General features: G+C 40.0%; 3 protein-coding genes across 3 annotated transcripts; all 3 read right to left on the bottom strand.

Moving 5' to 3' along the window:
* Nucleotides 1-504: 504 nt before the first annotated feature.
* On the bottom strand, nt 505-4,907 carry kbtbd7 (kelch repeat and BTB (POZ) domain containing 7). Its single transcript, XM_034128564.1, has one exon. The coding sequence runs from the start codon at nt 4,581-4,583 to the stop codon at nt 2,718-2,720; it is 1,866 nt and encodes a 621-aa protein (XP_033984455.1). The 5' UTR covers nt 4,584-4,907; the 3' UTR covers nt 505-2,717.
* A 754-nt stretch (nt 4,908-5,661) lies between these two features.
* wu:fc50b12 (uncharacterized protein LOC103911624 homolog) lies at nt 5,662-6,496 on the bottom strand. Its single transcript, XM_034128936.1, has 3 exons — nt 6,476-6,496; nt 6,202-6,365; nt 5,662-5,890 (listed from the first exon to the last, which is right to left on the bottom strand). Exons 1-3 carry the CDS (start codon nt 6,494-6,496, stop codon nt 5,662-5,664), a joined length of 414 nt encoding a protein of 137 aa, XP_033984827.1.
* Nucleotides 6,497-7,407: 911 nt separating this feature from the next.
* slain1a (SLAIN motif family, member 1a) lies at nt 7,408-19,169 on the bottom strand. Its single transcript, XM_034128563.1, is given in 10 exon segments — nt 7,408-8,269; nt 9,319-9,542; nt 9,544-9,653; nt 9,812-10,000; nt 10,734-11,084; nt 11,957-12,106; nt 12,315-12,419; nt 13,688-13,804; nt 16,865-17,001; nt 18,629-19,169. Coding segments are annotated over 10 exon segments (1,908 nt in total). The 5' UTR covers nt 19,078-19,169; the 3' UTR covers nt 7,408-8,193.
* Between the last annotated feature and the right edge of the window lie 1,062 nt (nt 19,170-20,231).

Below are 20,231 nucleotides of genomic sequence, written 5' to 3'. Positions count from 1 at the left end.
TTATGCACCCCCATCATGAAATGCCCCACTTGTCACGGGAAACGCGTCCTTGTCACCTAAAAAATGCTTGAGGGTGGGATTAATACAAACATCTTTTTGGGTGGGGTGCATTTTATGACAGGCCTGGTTATCACAATATGCCCCCCCTTGCTATTTTACAAAATAAAAGTGTCACATTCATGAAACTTGCTCCATTCATTGGTACTAGTCCTACAACTATACCCTGAAAAATGCTTGAGGGTGGGAATAATACAAACATCTTCTTGGGTGGGGTGCATTTTATGACAGGCCTGGTTATCACAATATGCCCCCCCTTGCTAATGTAATCTAATATTCCAATAGGAATAACAATACACTGATCAACACGCCCCTAAAACAAAGCAAAACTAAATTGTCAGTGACTACTAGATCATTTCATCATGAAATCTTGTATTTTGTGCTTTATGTGTTATAAACACGACCAGTTATTAAAGCTTTGGAAAATGAATACACATACAAATGCTCTTCTGCATCAGTCACATTTATTTCGAAACAAACACCAAAAACAACTTATCCAGGCCATGTGTTACGGAGTCAATCCCCCCTTCATGGACGTTTCTTAACTGACTTTAGTTGTAACACACAGAAGACAATCCACAAACATGTATTCTTTTTATTGATGTGGAGTAAAGTCTGAATAAGCATTTATAACTTTTCATTTGAACCTATAACACTATTGTGTTAAACCAAGTATGTGTTTACAGGGTAAGTATTTGCAAATCACCATGTTCTGTGGATATGACTTTACACAACATAAAAAAAAAAACCCTGCATGATTGTGAAAAGTGAAGTATTTTCACATGATTTATATATTGTCTTCTTTGAGTTACAGTACAACTATTGGAGTCCAATACAATAAACTCTCTGACACAAACACAACTAAAATATAACACTTCAGTTATGCATCATACAGGGGGACAACACTACACTTATTTACCAGTTTATTGGGTACAACTAGCTGAAACTAATAGTCTCATACTCATTGATATAAAAGGGGTTTAATACACTTTATGTTAAATGAAGAGGCTGCAGTTTGTAGTATTTTGATATATACTGAGAGGTGATTTCAATATGTGTATACAGCATGTATATCAATGAGAGTAGTTCATTAGAGACCCTTCTATTTGCTTCAGCATAACTAATAAATACAAAATAAATAAACTGGTAACTGAGTGTATGAATGGTTCGGGCGGATGATGGCTTTGCAACAGTGTATTAGTCGACATGCTGACAAAATGTCCTCAAACTAAAACAATTCATCAGGACCAAACAATACTCAACACTTTGTGAAACAGTTTGGCTTTCGAATACAACATAGATGTTAAATAAAAAAATCATAGATATGCAAACACATAAACTTCATTAAATAATAAAAAATAAAAATCATAAATGTATAATTTGTCACAAAAGAATCACATCATTTTACTTCATTTAAAAAAATCATGGCATACAGGCTTTTGCTGGAGCCTAGACCTGAGTGAGCTTACAGTACATTGGCTTCTACACACCTCAGCTGTGTGTGACATCTTGGAGTGCATCAACAAGGTAAAAAAGGACAGCACATTTTAAAGCCCTTCATATTGTGTTGAGAGTCATAAACATGAGGCACTTGAGCTGCTGGATGTCCCAAAAGTCACAGTCATGATTTGACAGCAATCGTCAGCAGGTGTGCTCATTTATTCAAGTTAAATAAAATCTATATTTCTGTCTTTATACAACATAACACAATGTCAGAGCATTAAAGGGGCCCTGTGGTGATATAACACATCAAAGTCAATTTTATTTCAGGGATTACTTCTCAGCCTGTGCAAACTGTACCTAAAAACTCTTTTGTAACTCTGGAGGAGCATTTTCAAATATAAAGCAACTTGCATTTTTTTTGCCATATCCCACGTAAAGAAATAAAAACAAATGCAACGGACAGAGATGTAACATAAAAACACAACATTTTCATGCTATATTGACAGTGAACTCAAGAGCAGAATAGATGTCTTTGTATTTTTAATTTGAATGATGTGCCTTCATGAGCATCACCAGTTTTTAGTTTTCCGCCTCGTCACAAGTCTATTATTTTGTACTTGTTGGTAAGTTACTTTTCTGCGGCAGAATCAAAGCACTCTTAAAAGAGATCTTGTTCACAGAAATGTTTGGTGGAAGTAATACTCTTACCAATGAAAAAGGTATATTAAATTGTAGTTTATTTCCAAAGGCTCAGTTTGGAAACCACTGCAATATGGATATTGTAGGACGACCTAAGAGGCAAAGTGTTCAAATTCAATGGAAAGGTAATACTACATCTCTGGAGTCACTTTCATTCAGCCGCCCTTATGAATGTGCTAAAGTATGGCTCTTAAGGGGAACTCCCATCACATATAAGTCAAGAGTAATTGTGTAAACAAGAATCTAGCAGACCTTAGTGCTGGCAGCACATGATAGAAATTGAACAAAAAAGGCCTTGTCTCTTGGGATTTCTGAAACAAACTCTGCTAAGTTTATTTTCTTTAAAAAATAATCTTTATCCGTCCATGTGAAATAAAGATTTCAATGGACTTCTTCAACGGTATGGCTGGCTTTAATACTTCATTAATCGCTGAGCTTTTTCTGGCAGTCAGAACCCTGTAAAAATCCACAAAGCGATAAATAATTAAAACTTTTTATTGACACGGTAACACATTTAACTACCAGTTCTCATCTGAGAAAGAGCTAGAGCTGCCAGAGTCTGAGTCTGCGTCCGTCAACCCGTCAAAGTCCCAGTCGGCACTGGAGCCACTGTCATCGTCCTCCTCTGTAGAGAAGCTGTGCGCAGAGCCTAGGCATGCTGGGTACACGCGTGTAGAAACACACACGGGCCCCAGGGTGGACACATACACCGCCATGATGTTCTTCCAGTTGTCCCTGCCGGGGTCGTATTCATGAATGAGGACCCTGTTTTTGTTGTGCTGTAGTAAAGTCTGAGTGAGGAGGAGCAGCTTGTTGTTGTGCTGGATCACCTGGTAGTTCAGGGCCCGACTGTCAATGGGAATGTCCCCCAGCCTCTTCCATTCCCCTCGGGTGGGGCTGTAGGCTTTCACCACAGGGATGTCACACACACAGATGATCTGGTCCTGATACACGCAGGCCTTATGAAGCTTGTCCCTCCTCAGTGATCCACAGTGGCGCCAGCGGTTCCTCCTGGGATCGTAGCAAAGCATTCTCCTTTTGTTCACCACATACAGGTGATCGTTTAGTGCCACCACCTGCATTTTACCTAAAGAATGAGGCAAAGGAGCCACATATGTCCACTGGTTCCTCTGGATGCTGTAACACTCCACCTCCTTCAGTCGGGAATCCGTCACTGGGTTTCTTCCTCCCAGGAGGTAAACATGGCCGTTGAGGTAGCCCATCCCAGAGTGGATCCTCCCCAGCGGCCTCTCTGCTAACTCCTGCCAGCTGTTCATCACAGGGTTGTACAGCCAGAAGTGTTTGGAGAGGTGGGAGGCTAGGTACAGGTTGTTGTCAGGGGTGGCACAGGCGATTAAGGACTCCATGGTAGAGCGTTTGTAATCCTGACTGCTGAGGTCTTCTAAAGGAGGAGCCATGAAATACAGGTCCTCTGAGTAAGGGTCGCAGCACATTATGTTGTCGTTTGGTAGGCCGAAAAAGAGGATCATTTCTTTTGCATTTACACCTATTCTCTGTTTTGGTATGTCCAGAGTTGCAGGTATTGCACAGCTGACCTCTGCAGACGTGTTAAAGAAGGTTTCGAGGTATTTCTCAATTAAAGGCCTGGCCATGAGACCCTCCAGGTAACACTTGTCCTTCTCGTTAAACAAGTTCCAGCGTACGCATTTCAATGCCTGTAGTGCATCCTCCCTTTTCTGTGGTGCATTTTCCTCTATCCACTGCAAAGCAGCCGAGCAGACCTTCCTTTCACAGTCCACATCCAAAGCATCCAGAGACAATATCTCTTTCAGTTGTATCAAATCCAACTCACAGAGCTCCCCTCCACTACACACCTGGCTAAAATGTCTTGCTATAAAGGCTTGAGCAGTGTCCTTCAATTCAGGATTGTCATAAGAGTCAGCAAATTTCAGAATCCCCACACAGTTTGATAAGTCCAGCCTCCTCGTCATGAAGCTCGAGCAAGCCTTCCTGATGTACTCAAGCTGGAGCATGTTTGATGCTGCGTAAAGCCTCTGGACGTTGCTCTCCGTGATTGTCACCCTGCCTGTGTAACAGTAGTCGATGATAACAGACATGGACTCAGAGTCCACCCCGCGGATGACCACTCTCTGCTGCATGCTTTCATTTAACCCCCCGGTGAACATGCTCTTGAAGTAAGGGCTGGCAGCTGCCAGGACGTTGCGGCTGCACAGGAAAAGTTGTCCAATGTCACCCCTGGCTGCCTCTCCGGTTGACTCTTCCTCTTCACTCTCCACTCCGATAGTAACGTCCCCGAGCAGGCGGCAGTCATACAGGAATTTCAACTCGTCCATCAAACCCCGAGCGTGATTCACGTCCTCGAGCACCTCGGGACCACTGAAGAAACTCAACGCCATAGCCATTGCAGCAACTTAAGTGAGCAATGTATGGCTAATTTACGTCGGCGGATGTGTCAAATAAACCGCCGTCATACGGTTGACATATTCGGATAACGGGAGAGGCTCATGGATATATCCGTCCGCTGATAATAACACATCCGTTCATAGAGGAAAATCAAACATATGCTGTGAAAAATACATTACCAGCTGAAAGTCAATATGTTTCGGTGTCCAACTAATCCTAATATCGCATTTAAATGTACGATAATCCATCAATTGTACCGAGAGTCACTGACAGTAGTGTCTATTTTCTTTGATTTCTCTGGTCAATGCTGACAACTGTTTTGAGTGTCAAACGGTTTTTGGATTGAAACTACAATTTCCGGGAAACGTTGTCAAAATAAAGCCCAGCTACATGTACAAGTGTTACACATATTTCCTTTTGTTTCACTCTATATTCAATTTAATAAGTTATCTAATAGGTTATAGGCAATCTTCACGTTTATCACCCTTCACTACTTAAATGTATCTTTTTAACTCAATATGAAAAAAATGTAATCTCTTAATTTGAAGGCATTCTTACTTGACTTCCGCTCTGGCTCACACAACCTTGCTAGGGTAGCATTCGCCTCTCTGATTGGTTTGTGTATCTGGGTCAAATTGAGGTTTATTCAAAATAAGGGATTAGGGGTACAGGAATGCTTATAATAAACTTTATTTATTCAGCCAGCAATCTTCATTTTGTACAAATATTATTAAATAAATGTAATTCAACATGATTTTAAAGATTTACATGGCTTTTTCTTTCATTACAGGAAATAAAATAATCACAACACATTTATTTCATGAGAAAAACAAGCAATTTGAAGATTTTAATTACACAAGTGATTTTTTAATGATTAAAAAGATTTAAAAATGAGTCCTTTAATTCGGCTTTTCATCTTTATTGAAACCCTTTTAATGTATTCCAAGATAGAAAGTTGCATTACTTTATACATGGCTCATGCTTCTCACTTGTTTGATCAAGGACACAGTACATTTATTTGCAGTACGCCATGTAGAAACTGTGCCACATTTTTCACATTTTCACCCAGCTTTAAGTTTATCTGCGGTTGAGGTCGTTGATCCTGCGTAGTGCGTCTTGGTTGTGGATGGTCTTGTGGACAGTGATGAGGAAGGGGAAGGCCGAGGGCAGCTCAACCCTATGGCTCAGCTTCTGGTGTCCCCAGTGGAGGCAGCGCAGCCTCTCAGACAGGTCCCGTCGGCCTGCTCGCTCCAGTCCATCCTGCAGCAGCTTGGTCTTATTGGGCTTGTCCCATGACTTTTCATACCTGAAGATAGACATGTGAGAAGCATTTGAGTCCAAGGAATGGAGCAGAAGTGAAAAGGAGTTGCATTAAGGAGGCAATGTCTATAAACCAGTGAAGCCCAGTACACCACAAGAAGACTCACATAACTTAATAAACATAGTATAAGAAGTCATTAGCACTTTTTTTCAATCTATAAGTAAGGCAATTGTTTGTTATTCTGAGGAAAACCCCATTCAGGTATACTGTAATTATAGTATCTGCACAATAACAGGGCCTAAATCTTACCATAATATCAAGTCACACACGCACACACACACACACACACACTGTACCAGCTCTCCAACATGGTCCTAGCCTGGACACTCTTCTCTGTGGATTTGGTGTGAAATCGACCGATCTCAGTTCTGTTGAAACCAAGCTCATATGCCAAAACTGTCCACTCAAAACCAAGCAGACCGGAAATCTCCTGCAGTGTCTTTAGGTTAATCACAGCATCCTGAAAAACAACATGCAAAGTCACTTAAAGATAAAGAGATGTAGATGAAGATATCCAAGAGAAATGCTGATCTAAGACATATGGAAGTGAAAATAAAAAAGATTACATACCTCTTGGGCTTTGTTGGGCATTATTTCAAATTCCAAAAGATCAGCAGTGCAGGGCACACCAAGCAACTGTTCTCATAAACCTAATGTAACAAACAGATCTTGTGAAAAAAAATGCAGAGATATCATTGATTTCTATATAATAAACATACATAGACCGTCCTAAATTCCAAATCCCAGAATATAGATTGTATTCACTCACCTGAAAGACAGTATGCCAAAAGTGAGCGTGGTTTGTTACTGGGGAGATTCATCAACACACACCTCTGTTAAACATTAGTCACTCTGGCTCCAGGCTCCCTTGTGACGATAACACTTGTCAAGTTAAACCATTACCCCATGCTTACAGGTAAACCGCCGTACATAATAATGGCAGCCTACTGCTCCTAACACTAGGATGGGTCAAATGCAGAGAAACCGTTTCGTTACTAGTACCTGTACTATGTAATGACAATAAAAGTTAAAAAAAACAAACACATGAACTGTGCTACAATTAGAGGGCAGTCGTCACTTTTATATTTTAAATAACTCAGAGTATATGGACTTCTTTGTTGACTTGATGCTGTTTGCTCAAAGCATGTCACCTTCAGGTCTTTGTTGTTTTACAACTTGGACGATTAGATTGGATGGTCTTCAGCTAAAAGTTAAACAAATTGCCCAAGTTAGACTAAACTAGTGAACAATGTAATGTTTCTGAAAATGTACAGCAATGTTTTTAATCATTAGCGTGTTTTTTAACAGTTTATCAACTGTTTTAAAATGTTTAATTTGCAAGTAAATATATTACATACTTAAAATACTGTCATAATATTTCAGAATAATGTCAGCTCTTCCTGGTCCACGCTTAATTAACAATATAATTGATGTTAATCTGGTTGAGAAAAGATTTTTCCTCCTACGTATGTAAATATTCAAGACTGGAAAATAAAAGCAAATATTTTAAAAGACTTTTATTCACATCAAAAATCCACATCCTCTCTAAAGTCTTGTCATACAGAAAAAGCATTAGGACTCTTTGTGCAATGTCATTGCAGCGATTATGTTTATCAAAGAACATTAGAAATCTTAGCTCTCATGTAAACAATAAGAGAAAGGAAAGATAACGTGTGTGCACTAACTTAGGTCATATTCTTTTTTACTTAAAGTGTTAATCATAATTATGATCAAAAGTGCTGCAAGGTCCGGCCAATAAATATAACATGAATTACATTACTTTTTAACAGGCACGGGATTCAACAAAATTCCAGGTTCAACTTCAAATCTGACACCACAGACTGACAAAAATCAATAATTGCAAAATTAGTCGTACAAAATCATTCATAGCATGTACAAAAGCTGGGGCTGTTTTTTTTCCTATGCTTTAACTGCAAAGAACTCTTCATTCTTGTATGAAAGCCTTAATTATCCACAATGACAAATCAAAAAACACATATCAAAGAAGACCCAGTTCACATTTAACAACAGAGTATCAGAATATTGCCAGGTTGTTTTGTAGTGTCAGCCTGTGTTACAGCAGGTAGTAATGTAGAGATCCAGCCTGCTGGACCCGTACATTCTCTACTCCGTCCTTCAGTGAGGAGTAGAGCCCTTTAGAAATGTTAACAGTCACTCTCTCTTGGGTCACAGCCCAAGACCGGGCCCTCCTTTGGGCATCCTCTTAAATCATTGGGGTCCCACGCAGCGTTACCCTGTGCACCTCTTGAACTTCAGTTTATTTGTGTTCAGTAGCAGCCATCTTTCCAGCTGCTGTCCCTCAGGGCACTCAGGGCAGCCACGCTCTTTGGAGGAGTCAGCATACTGTGGACAGAAAGAAACATCTAGATTAAATACTTTAATACAATAAAAAGTAATATCCACTCAAGTATCATAAACAGACTGATTTAGCTGGGCTTTGAAAGTTTGACCTTTACCTATAGCACCTCCTTCAGGACAAACAGTGTAAATGTTTAAAGAGTACTTTATTTAAATAACTGTATATGATAGTTACTTAAAATGGTCAAATGCAAATTCTCAGGTTTCCCTCTGGGTTTTTAGAGAGCTTATATGAATTGCAACCCTTGGGGCATGGGAGGAGGGGGAGTTTGGGGTCCTGCTGAAAGAACATTGGCAGGTTTTTGGATGAAAACTTTGCACGTTTACAACATTTTGGACCATTAACGTTACTACAGTCTAAAAATCCTAGGGACCAAACTTCTGACAGTTCATTAATTATTTGACTATTATCACACATCACAGCCTTTGCCTGACATTTATTTTTCTCTGTTTGCCCTGTTAACTCATATTCTGTAAACCAGAAGAGCAGATTCTGAAAACGTTCTATTATCGTTTCATTTATGCTATAAAAAAAGAAAGGAAAGAGCAAACAGTTTACAAATTGTTGAACCAGACGGAGCTTGCCAACTAAGGACAGAAGCAGGATGTGAACATTGCATTTATAAAAAACAGCACCACTTTGCCATGCCGTGCTTTAGCTCATCCACATTGTTTTTACATGTATACAGCTTATCCACGGCAATGGCAGGAATGGCAGGATTTATAACCTTTTACACTACAGACAGCATACTTGAACAGCAACATACTGTATCTCGTAGCAGCCACAGCAACACTGCCAACAACAGGGAACTAATGCATGTGAAATGCAAGGAGAGAGAGAGGGGAGTGGGGCAGTGTGATGATGACCCAAAACCAGGTTATTATTCTGTATGATAATGCAGGACAGAGGGAAAAGCCATTTCCTACAGGAGACGTGCACAGATTCAATGATTCACATTCCTATGAGACAGTATTCTTCAGACAAATGGAAACAATCACATCAAACTGCATTTTCTTTCTATATCTGGCCTTACCTGCGCGTGGGTTGCGTGATTTTGCTTGCACGTGGAACTCCACTTGCTCCTACAAAGGAGGCTGGGCGAGGAAGGGAGCTGCGAATAACAGCTGGCTGGTTGCTGCTGGCTTTTAAAGGTTGTTGTACGAAACTGCTGCTGTGTTTGAGGGGCTGAGGCAGCGCGGTGCAGCTGGGGATGGAGTGCAGACTGGTGGAGGTGGGCAGGGAGCTGGTGGGGGGGGCACTGCTGCACCGTGGGGCTTACGTAAGCTGTGGCTTTGACAGGGTTTCGGGGAGTGGTTGGAAAGTTCCCCACGCTCTGGACTCGCTGGGTGAGCTGGCCTGGGGAGGGAACTGAAACACAGCAAGTGAGCCGTTAGATAAATAAATCCAACATCAGTGACAGAAATGCAATTACTGCATGTGAAATTGCCATGCGCTCAACATTCACTCATGAATAAAAATGAGCCACAGCGCTGATTTATTCATGGACTTGAAGAAAATATCCTTACTGGAGGACTGGAGTCGAGCAAGCCCACTTGACGAGTCAAAGCTCTGGCTGCTCCGGAGGGAGGATATCATTGGCAGGGAGGAGGGGCCGTGGGAGGGTGGGTTGAGAGGGGAAGCCAGGCATGGACTGCTGGGAACACTGGGCATGCTGGGAGATCGGAGCAGGTTGGGCATGCTTCTCCGTAGCTTGTCTATGCAACCATATTAACAAACCACATCAGGTATCGAAGTTGTAGACTCAATATGAAGCTCTGCAAAAATGTTTCTATCATTCTAACAAAGGAATACTTTCAGAGTTTGAGGAAATAAAGTCACTGCTTCTGGCCAAGAAAAAGTTCTCAACATAACACCCTTTAAAACCATATGCATTTTGTCATTTTAACAACTTTTGTTTTGATGCGAATAAGATATAATGTGTTCGTTAGTGAGCTTTAGAGGGAGATTTTGAGTTGGGTCCAAATGGTAAACCTTGATTTACAAACACTCTTGCGGTAATCGTTGCCCAACAAACTACAAGAGATTTTCCTAGAACCAAGGCTTACCATCTAGACACAGCCTGGATTTGTTACCATTGCAAAGAGAAAAGCTAGCTGTTTAGCCAGTCGTTATGCTAAGCACCACCAAGCTGCTGCTGACAGTGTACATTAATGAGAGTGGTATCAAACTTCTCAAAATTCGCTATTCCATTCATCTCTATGCTCTTCAACATAACAATCAAATCTGTTTCATACGTCAGTCGCAAGTACACTGACACACTAAATCCTGTAATCAAGAGAACTCTCTAAATCTTTCTTGGCACAGAAATTGTCTGGTAAGAACTATGGGGCATCTTGAAAGTGGGTTATTGTGTTAAGAAAAAAATGGGACATTAAGGATATTTAGTGATCTCATATCAAGTGCACAACAAATTCATGAAACACTCACCTGTGCTATTCCTGTATAATGTGTGGTTTTCTGTACTCAGGCTGGAGGGTCCAAGGTACTGTGAGAGTCCGCTGAGTGAAAACTGAGGTGTGTTTGAGCTGCGTTTGCAGTCTCTGATACTGGAGAAGGTGTGAGAGTGGGGTAGGCCGCCCCGCTGCATAGACCCTGTGCGGAACAGTCGAGGCTGGGGAGGAGGGAGCTGGTCGTACCCTTCGTCCTCCTCGTCATCCTCCTCCTCGTCCTCCTCCTCCAGATCTATCTCACTGCGCCTGAGGGTGTGTAAGGTGAAGCCGGAGTTGCGACGGCTGGCTGTGGGGGGGTGTGAGGTAGAGGCGTAGTCCTGTCGGAGACCTACAGGGAGACAGATCAATGCTTTTATCTGTGGAAAAACATACACCTGAACCTCATATAGTATATGATACCTTTTTCTCCATAAGGCGCCCTTCATCTATTATTCCGGTCATGTTTATGTAGACCAGACTGATACGTTTTTTCTGAAATCTCCTGCATAATTTAACACACATCAAGATTTGTGACACTGTCAACTCAATTTTAACTGTTCAAAGGTCAAACATTTATCTTAGTTTCAGCCATACACTAGTAATGTAAGATGGTGATCTATCTCAATCTCTTCAGAAGGTCAGACCTCAGTGTTTATAGGGTGGGCACTTACTGTTTATTTAAATGCAACCGATAGAAAGCTGCATATTTCTGTAGTCCGACCTAAAGGCCTGGGATTTTTCCACTGAATCTTTGCAGAAAATAAGATTGGTGGCAACAAAAGTTTCTGTTAGTCAAAAGCTAATAATAGGCCATACAAAACTTTTCCACAGTTGCATGTTTTTAGCAGCATTAACCTGTGTTTGGCATGATGACTTTAGCTATCCCCGACAATCACTTTAATCTTATTTAGCCACTCGTTAGCAACCATCTTTTTTGGGACAAGTGAAAGCTGTTTAAAAAGTGGTGTATTTACTCATTTATTGTATTTTGTTAAAAAAAAAAAACATTCACATCTCTCAAGCTTAAATACAGACCTTATGTCAAGCATATAACCAGAAACCCATAAATATAATCCAATCGATTTCAGAAAAAGGAATCTGAAGAGCAGATATGCTAAATAATTTCTGGGTTTTAGTCCTGCTGCACTCTATTATCACCCGCAATTCTTGCAGTTTTCATGAAGGATATCTCTTTGCATGACATTTTTATGGTCCACTCACTCTCCTCCTGAAGTCGTGCCATGACCTCCACATCTGTCATGTCCTGCAGTTTGTAGCTCATAGAGATGGAGTCGTCCTCCAGCTCTGACACCCCCACCTCACTGTCCACGGAAGACTGTGGGCTGATCGCTGCATGCCTGCGACCCACGTCTAAAAATACACAGGAGACGCACACGTTATATCACCAGGATAATTCCCTTGATTGGTTTTCGATCAAATACACGTGATACAGACTTTTCCATATCAAATGTGACGTTAAGGTATTGATAATCATTCCAGATGGGTGTTGAATCACATTAGGTGAAACTGCAGATATGACTGACAGAGCGGAGGAGATATGTTGTCAGTGAGGTCTTACTGTGGAGATTGGAGTTTGATAGGAAGGTGGGCGCTCTGTCACTGAGGTTGCAGCTGGCCCTGAAAGGTAGAGTCGACTGGAGTAAAGACTGAGCAGATGATGGAGCTAGGATGGAGAGAAACACACAGAAAAAGAGAGAGAAGATTCAATCACCGACATTAACATGCAAATCAAAGCTTAACCTGAACCCACTGACTTCTGCCATTATATAAAATATGGATGAGGGTTTTTTTATCTGGTGGTTGCTTCAATCTGTCCGAGTACATGAGCAGATAATCTCCTGCCTGGAATCGCCTGTAATCTGTTTGTAAACTGCAAGTAACAGGTTGTTTAAGAATCTAGACTAGCTACATTCAGTGAGCTTCATAAGTATTTTGGACGCAACAAATTACTTTGGATATGTTTTCTTATTACTTTGGATTTGAAATGTAGCAATACAAATGAGGTTACAGGAAAAAGTGGGTTTGAATTTGAGCTTCAAAGACTGTTATGTCTAAAGAGGAATAGACTTTAAATGTAAGAATGTATGTGAACGTTTTGTCAACATTTCCGATTTTTTGTTATGCTGTTTTGTTAAACTTTGGAAAGAGGGCAACAGTGGCCTTTGGTTGAAGAAGTTGTCTTGAGTCCTGACACTGGCAGGATAAAACTGAGTGAGGAGAATACAAAAAGCAGTGCTGTTCAGAGGCCATCAGATCAGACTCTGGTTGTACTGCAGTTTCAATGTGTGAGTGTGTGAATGTGGAGAAGGGCGTTCCTAAAAACACAGCACGGAAATTACCCTGGTTAAATAAAAAAGAACAAGACTAGTCGAGTCAACAGCTATACTAGTGAATATCCGAGGCTGCATTTAAGCACAGCAGTGTTTTAAACTAAATGCTATTATCAGCATGCTAACGTGCTATCATGCTCACAATGGCAACAACATTTACCAGGGAATGTTTACCCTGTGAAGCGTCCTAGTTTTGCACGTTAGCATGCTCACATTTCCTCGTTGGCTCTAATACACAAAGTAACTTGGAGTTCTTATGAATGTTTTACAGGTATTTGTTCGTAAAACAAAGTGTTAGACAAAAATACATTTTGACACAAGAAAAATATCTGAGGGTCACATAATTCATCAGGACTCATCCTCTTGGTCCCATGTATGTCTTTACAAAATCCCTTGGTAATAAATGTAAAAAGCTTAATAATACTACTGATTTAAAACATTCTGCTTTTTACATTTTGGCTTGAGAAACAACAATAAACATTATTTTGTAAATGAAATGGTTACTCAGCACATCACTGTCAATTAACTAATCAATGCATTGATTATTAGAGTCACTCTCTGAGGTTAGCAGATATGCATGTGTAGAATATGTTTATGTTACCTGGGGACTCGGTTAGTGCAGCAGGTTTAGTGTAAGGCAGGACGGGGCAGCTGAGGGTGGAGAGTCCCTCTATGCAGCTGTAAGGACGGACGGAGGACACTCCTCGCCACCGCTTAGCTGGACACAAGATTGTAGCGAAGGACATGTTAGTGTGATTGCTTCACCATGTATCACACACACATACACACACAAACAACCCCACACACACATAGAGCATATTGATTATTTTCCAACATTCTATGGCCAAATGTTAATCTGCTTTTTACAGCTCAGTATTGATGTTTTAAATGATTAGGTCCTGGCTCTGACAGTAGAGGCTGATACAGTAAGACGAGGTTTATCTTACTACTGCAGCTTATTGGGATAAACTACAGATTTTTTTTGGAGGGATCTTAGGATAAGCAGGGATTTTACATGTAGGCTACATTCCATTCCAAAAATGTAGAATTAGATCTACTACTTTGGGTTTTGGAGGTTACTATTATATTGCTAAAAATAACTCCTGCTGCATTAAATTCATGGTACAATGCTGTCATCCCATATTTGTTTATTAAAAGGTATATGTTGTATTTCAAAGCTTTATTATTGGCTAAAACATCATTAATAAAGTTCAGCTCAATAGTAAATAACTAATATGGAAAGACTGAGACAGCCTTTTATTACAAGAGGAGCATTTGGCATATTACATGACAATTTGTTACATGTTAATGAAGTATGCCTTATTAGAAAGTGGTTTTTTTTTCACTAATCAATTATGGCTAGCAGTCAGTAAAATGTGGCTAGTGAAAACATATATTTATAGAACACTCATAAGTAAATGTCTTTGTCTTTACAGACGTAGGTGTATATGTCTGTAAAGACAAAGACATTTACTATGTATGTCCATATGTCCTCTGCCATTCATCACATCAAAACAATAAATACTTAATAAGTGGGCCACATGTTTTTTGGACTAAAGTGCTAAAATATTAACAAGCTTTTACCCTTAGCCCCTACATTTCTGTACCAGCATGTACTATTATAATTTCCTATAGACTAAAGCAACTATTTTATAACCCTGGACTTGTCAAATGTCAACACTTTTAAAGCTTCCTTAGAGCTGTTGTTAGGTGCTGAACCTTTGTCTATTTTGGAAAGGGTTTTCAGTCTGTGTGTTCATTAAAAATGTAGTTGGTCTCTAAAATCATTACTAAATATTTCAAACTACATATCCCATCCACCGTTAGGCCTTCAATTGTAATAGTGCACAACTTCATCAGATAATGTGTTTTCAATGTGTAAACAGAGTTCCCTCCCCTGATTGGTAGTCAGAGAGGCACACACCTGACAGAGAGGAGCATTAGGCATTCCTGACACAATTAGCCTCAACTGGCCCTGGATGAAACTAGCATTCAGGGCCAGTTACACAAACAACAGCTACTGGAGCTCAGAGACAAGGAAGTATTCATGACCCACAGGAGGAGAGCCAACCTTCACTGAATACAGCTTTTAGAGAAAGAAGTGGACCTTGAACCTTACACAAACACACACGCACACGCACACTCACACTCACACTCACACTAATGAACATCCAAACAAATACTAACAAACGCATTGTTAAATTCCAGTTTGGACACATCAAATATGAAGGTGGATCTCGGAAAACTTGTTTCAAATATTAAAATCTAAGCACACACAGACATACCCATACAGACAGTAAATAGTTCTGTGTGCAACAGTACAAGAGTCTCTTGTGCAGTCTATTGGAGTGGCTATGTGGATCAAATCGGCTTCAAAAACCCAGTTAATGTAAGCATGGTTCCCATGGAAACCATATCCCTGTGCATGAGTGTAGCAATGGTAAAAGCACCACATCCAAAAAAACTGTGTCAAGCAGCAAATGTATTTGAGTAGCACTTTAGTATCTTGCTTATATGTTGGTGGAGATGAGCATCATATTCTGGTTGTAGTTAACCACAATATGCTGAGAAACTCAATTTGTGAGCGCAGGTGTGCAGCTTAAGTTATGTTGATTTAAATCTGCAAAAAAACACATTAGCCTATGTCACAATAGTTTACATGCTGGAATAAAAATAAAAATAGTGATGCAGTATCTTTACCCTGATCCTTCATTGCTGGTGACTACATGGAGCAAAATACAGTTAATAACCGTAGTGGAGGATGTGGGTGAGTCTAAATGTTAATACCAGAATGAACCACAAGCAACCTGGATATGGTTATAAATTATAATCATGTATAAAGCGGGCTAAATTGCTGTATTACTATGTTTTATGTATAAGTTATAGAATATCCTAATTATGACCAAAAATAAGAACAATACTCAAAGCCATGTCAAAAGTGTGCATGAAAATATTTGTATCTGTGAAGCTACTCAGCCCTTGTTGGCTTTGAGCACTATATTTGAATTTAAAATGAAGAGCTTAAAATTCACACACACATCTGTGGCTTTTAAGAGGGTTAATGTAGACTATTTGTTGGCCTGTGATTTTGTGTCCTCTCCAGTGGTTTACTAATAGGCTAGCCGTTTCCAGTCTTTATGCTAAGCTAAGCGGCTGCTGGCTCCAGTTACATTTTGAACATAAAGGCATGAGAGCAGCATTAATCTTCCCATCTAACTCTCTGAAAATTAATATCAACATCCCTTGAAAACGTTGAGGATGGAAAGATGTGACCACGTGTTGGCGTTTCATTGTAATGGTGATACTTTGACTACAGCTTTATAATCCCCTCTACGCTGATCTCCACATTTTCCACTTAACATGGTGTGATGCCGTCCACCAGCACAGCATGAGTTCCTCCAAACTAAATTGTTTTTATGTTATACAGGCAGAGTAAATCCCATAAACTGGTCTTAATTATTCTCTGGAGACACTGAAATGTATAAATGGGAGTCCTTCCAACTACCACAGAAAATAATCACTATGTGGGAAGAAAGCTGAGGTGCTTAAAAACCCATCAATTCAAAGAGAGTGAGTCAAATGTTCAAATGGTGAGAAACCACGGAGCTGCGTGCAGAGAAAACGCTCCCACGGCTCAGAAACTGCTGCTGGTGATATGTGGAGACATTTTGCGAGTACGTCACAGATTATGATCACATGTCAGCAGCCAGAGAAACAGATGTCCACATGTGGCCGCAGATCAAGCCGTTAATCTGAGTGATAAATACACAGTATGTACCTTGGTCCAGTCTGTGAAGGAGGGTCATCTTAGCCAGCTGCACCTCGGGCCCCAGGTGGTCCAGGACCTGCCTGCACCACTGCAGAGGGCTGAGGACACTCTCACCCTGAAGCCTGGATTTGGGAATCACATACAGCCTGCAACACACAGCACAACCCACAAATTAGTCCTGAGAGCTTTACAGCCCATATTGTTACTGTACAGAGAGCTGAAGTTAAATAAACTGGAAGCTGCTTGACTGTGTATCTTGGAAGATCTGGAGGGACCTGTTTTACAGTGGCGATATTTCATAAATGAAAGCAAAACATGACTTTGCAAAGGCTGTGTAAAGGGAATTATTTTTATAGAACCCAAATGGCAATACACTGTTAAAGTTCCCACAAAAAGCAATTCCCTTTTACTAGCTACAATATAAACTATGTCTATGACACCAACAGTACTGTTTAATAAAATTCAAGTGGTGACAGCTTCACTCGATGCAGTGATATAGGATGTGAGTACGTGACCGCTACAGTGAGACACAGGATTATAGTATATTTTCTCACTGTGGGTTGTAGATACTGGTAGGCCTGAAACCATTAGTCAATTTGTAAATAAGAGAATCAATACAGGATTAATAGTCATTCATTGTTGACCACAAAAACCAAATATTATCTGCTTTCAGCTTCTAAATTATGTGAATTTCCGGCTTTTCTTTATCATAACTGACTTTGATTTGACAAGAGTGGGGTTTGGGATGAAAAGAATAATACATTGAAAAAGCCATCTTGACATTCTAATAGGAAATGTTCACTATTTCACTTATAATTAATATATTAATCACGATTTTTTGGAGATTACTGAAAGTAATTGTCTTTCCATAAATTGCATCCCACTGTACCTTTGCCAGAACTAACACAAAATAAATGGAGTTTATAACCTGGAAACTGGATACCTATTTTATCAGCTAATTGCTATAAGTGGAATGAATCTGACCACTTAAGAAAGCGGGCAAAACAAGCTTTACAATTCTGAATTTAGCCTACAGGACTGTAAAATAATCAAGAAACAAGATATATGAATACAATTGGCTGGAGGTTAGGTTGGTTGTAAAAAAAAATGATGTGTCACTTACAACCGAAACAGAAATGAACTTTCAGTCAGCAAATAGGCCATGGTTACATGCCTAACCCTTGAGGGTCAGTGATATTAAATGGAGTGAGTATATTACGCTGGTGCTACATTCAGCGTTGTGCTACATTTTCCACATCATCACATCAGATATGAAAAGCTGGGGACGGTTCAGTAGTCAGCATGTCAGTGTGTGAACTACCTAAGTCAGCAGAGCAGATATAGTGCTTCAAAGTAGTTCAGCCTGGAGCCAAACACTGCACACAGAGCTGTTGGATCACAGGCTGAAGGGAGGCATTGTTTCTAATTTCATCCCAGTGCTTTCTTATTTTGAAAAGATACCCATACTGCACGCACAGTGCATTCTGGGATGCCCACAGCTTGTCTCAAATCTGTTTTTGTTCTTTATCCTCCTGCACAAACTGAGTCTGTTCGCTGGTGTCTGCAAGTCTATTCCAGGAGGACATGGATCAATAATGTGATCAATAAGAGTATGTCAGGGTAGAATTACACATTAATTCACAAAATTGTGGCTAGTTGACAATCCTGTGGCCTATTAAGCAGAGCAAATGAAACACAACACTGATTTTTTTTCACCGCAAATGCAGATATAAATGTACAATATAGTGGTAGATATGAACAGATTATAATTACCAGCTTTCAGGCTCTACAATAGGGAGCACGGTGTTGAGATCCAAAATATCAACCTCATCCAAAACGGTGGCTCCAGGAGCGACGCTGTCCTCCTCAGCGGCGTCAGGAGACACAGAGCTCGGCTGAAAATACGCGATCGGCTCCTCCGGTGAACCGAGGGCTCCGAGGGCACACGAATGAGACTGTGTCGGACTCGGGATGCCATATTTACAGGATAAATTGTCACTTGAACACGCTGTACCCCCATGCAGACACGACAACGAGGTCTGGAGATGAGGGCCGATGGAGCAATTGTTTACAGCGTTCGCTCGTGTCCGCAATTGTTCGTTTTGCTTCTCCAATTTTCGGACTAATTCCTGCAGCTTTACCACCTCCAGCTCCGCGTTACTGATTTTATTGTTGCCATTGACGTCTGCCATCATCTGGGGGTTTAAGACCTCTGCTTCCATCTGGTAAAAAGCACATTGAGAGGGACAGAAAAAGCACGGCCTGCCTGCAGAGGGTCCTATTCAATTCAGAGAGGGTGTCCAGATTCCCCCTGTTTAAAGCTACTACTGCACACACACACTCACACACTCACACACACTGATGCTGCTGCTGCTGGGATGATGCACAGACTCCCTCTGATTGGTCAGCAGCTCGGAGTTTCACTCCCATCACACCACTGCTGAGGAAATATTTATTATGGACAAAAATATATAAATAGTTAAATACTTGAGTTTGTGATTGGTTGAAGAGATATGTGCAGTGCCATTTTAGATATAATACTGAATATACTACTACTACTTCTACTACCACTACAAATACTAATAGTGATCGTTTTATTATTTAATCACTTTTTGGTGCAATTTGTTACCAGTTCCTAAAAAATAAAAATATGAAACAAAAAAAGGCTTCAGTGTATTTGAAGAAAAGCCAATTTGCATCTGATATAATACACATTATCACCACTTCCTTGAAACCAACTTAATATTCTTTCACATAGTTTGATTTTGGACATGACCTGAGTATAATTTAAGGTCAAATGAGGGCTACATCTGTATTGAAAAGGTTCAACCATGTGTTATTAAGTGGTGACGAAACTTCTTCATGAATACAAAGGAATAATTTCAGCAAATCTGTGACAAGGTTATCATGTAATTAAGGAAAGAACAAAAGAGAAGAAACTGACAGAGGACTGCTAGGAATAGGCTACTGTACGTAAGGTCATGGTGAATATAGCAAGGTTATTGATAATGTATGTCAATTGCTTCCATGTTTGTTTCATTTCTGGTATGGAGTAACTCAAATATAAAAAAATAATAAAATCCAGTAGAAATAGTTCTGTCTTTAGCTGTTAAATGTACATTAAGATATGATAGCCTTCATATAAAATACATTCAAGAAAGAGTATACATTTTGTACAGTACTAAAAAGTATTTCTATTAGGGGAACGACAATCAATTAAAATGAATTATACATTGTACTTTATTAGTATAAAGCAATTACCAATTCAATCATTCCTTTAGAATTCTAATTTAATTAGTACAAATTATTAATTGAAATATCTCAATACTTCCATTTCAGTACACTTTATGATAAACTTCATTATAAGTAAATAAAC

This window comes from Trematomus bernacchii, unplaced genomic scaffold (genome assembly GCF_902827165.1).
Source record: "Trematomus bernacchii unplaced genomic scaffold, fTreBer1.1, whole genome shotgun sequence".
In the NCBI taxonomy this organism is placed as follows: Eukaryota; Metazoa; Chordata; class Actinopteri; order Perciformes; family Nototheniidae; genus Trematomus; species Trematomus bernacchii.
The sequence above is the reverse complement of the archived record's forward strand: the minus strand, read 5'-3'. Positions and strand labels throughout refer to the sequence as shown.

Coding starts and splice junctions, on each gene's coding strand:
- kbtbd7 (XM_034128564.1), bottom strand. CDS start 4,583: ATGGCTATGGCGTTGAGTTTCTTCAGTGGTCCCGAGGTGCTCGAGGAC.
- wu:fc50b12 (XM_034128936.1), bottom strand. CDS start 6,496: ATGCCCAACAAAGCCCAAGAG. Junction 6,366..6,475: donor TGCCCAACAAAGCCCAAGAG/GTATGTAATCTT, acceptor GTTGTTTTTCAG/GATGCTGTGATTAACCTAAA. Junction 5,891..6,201: donor AGGACCATGTTGGAGAGCTG/GTACAGTGTGTG, acceptor GTCTATCTTCAG/GTATGAAAAGTCATGGGACA.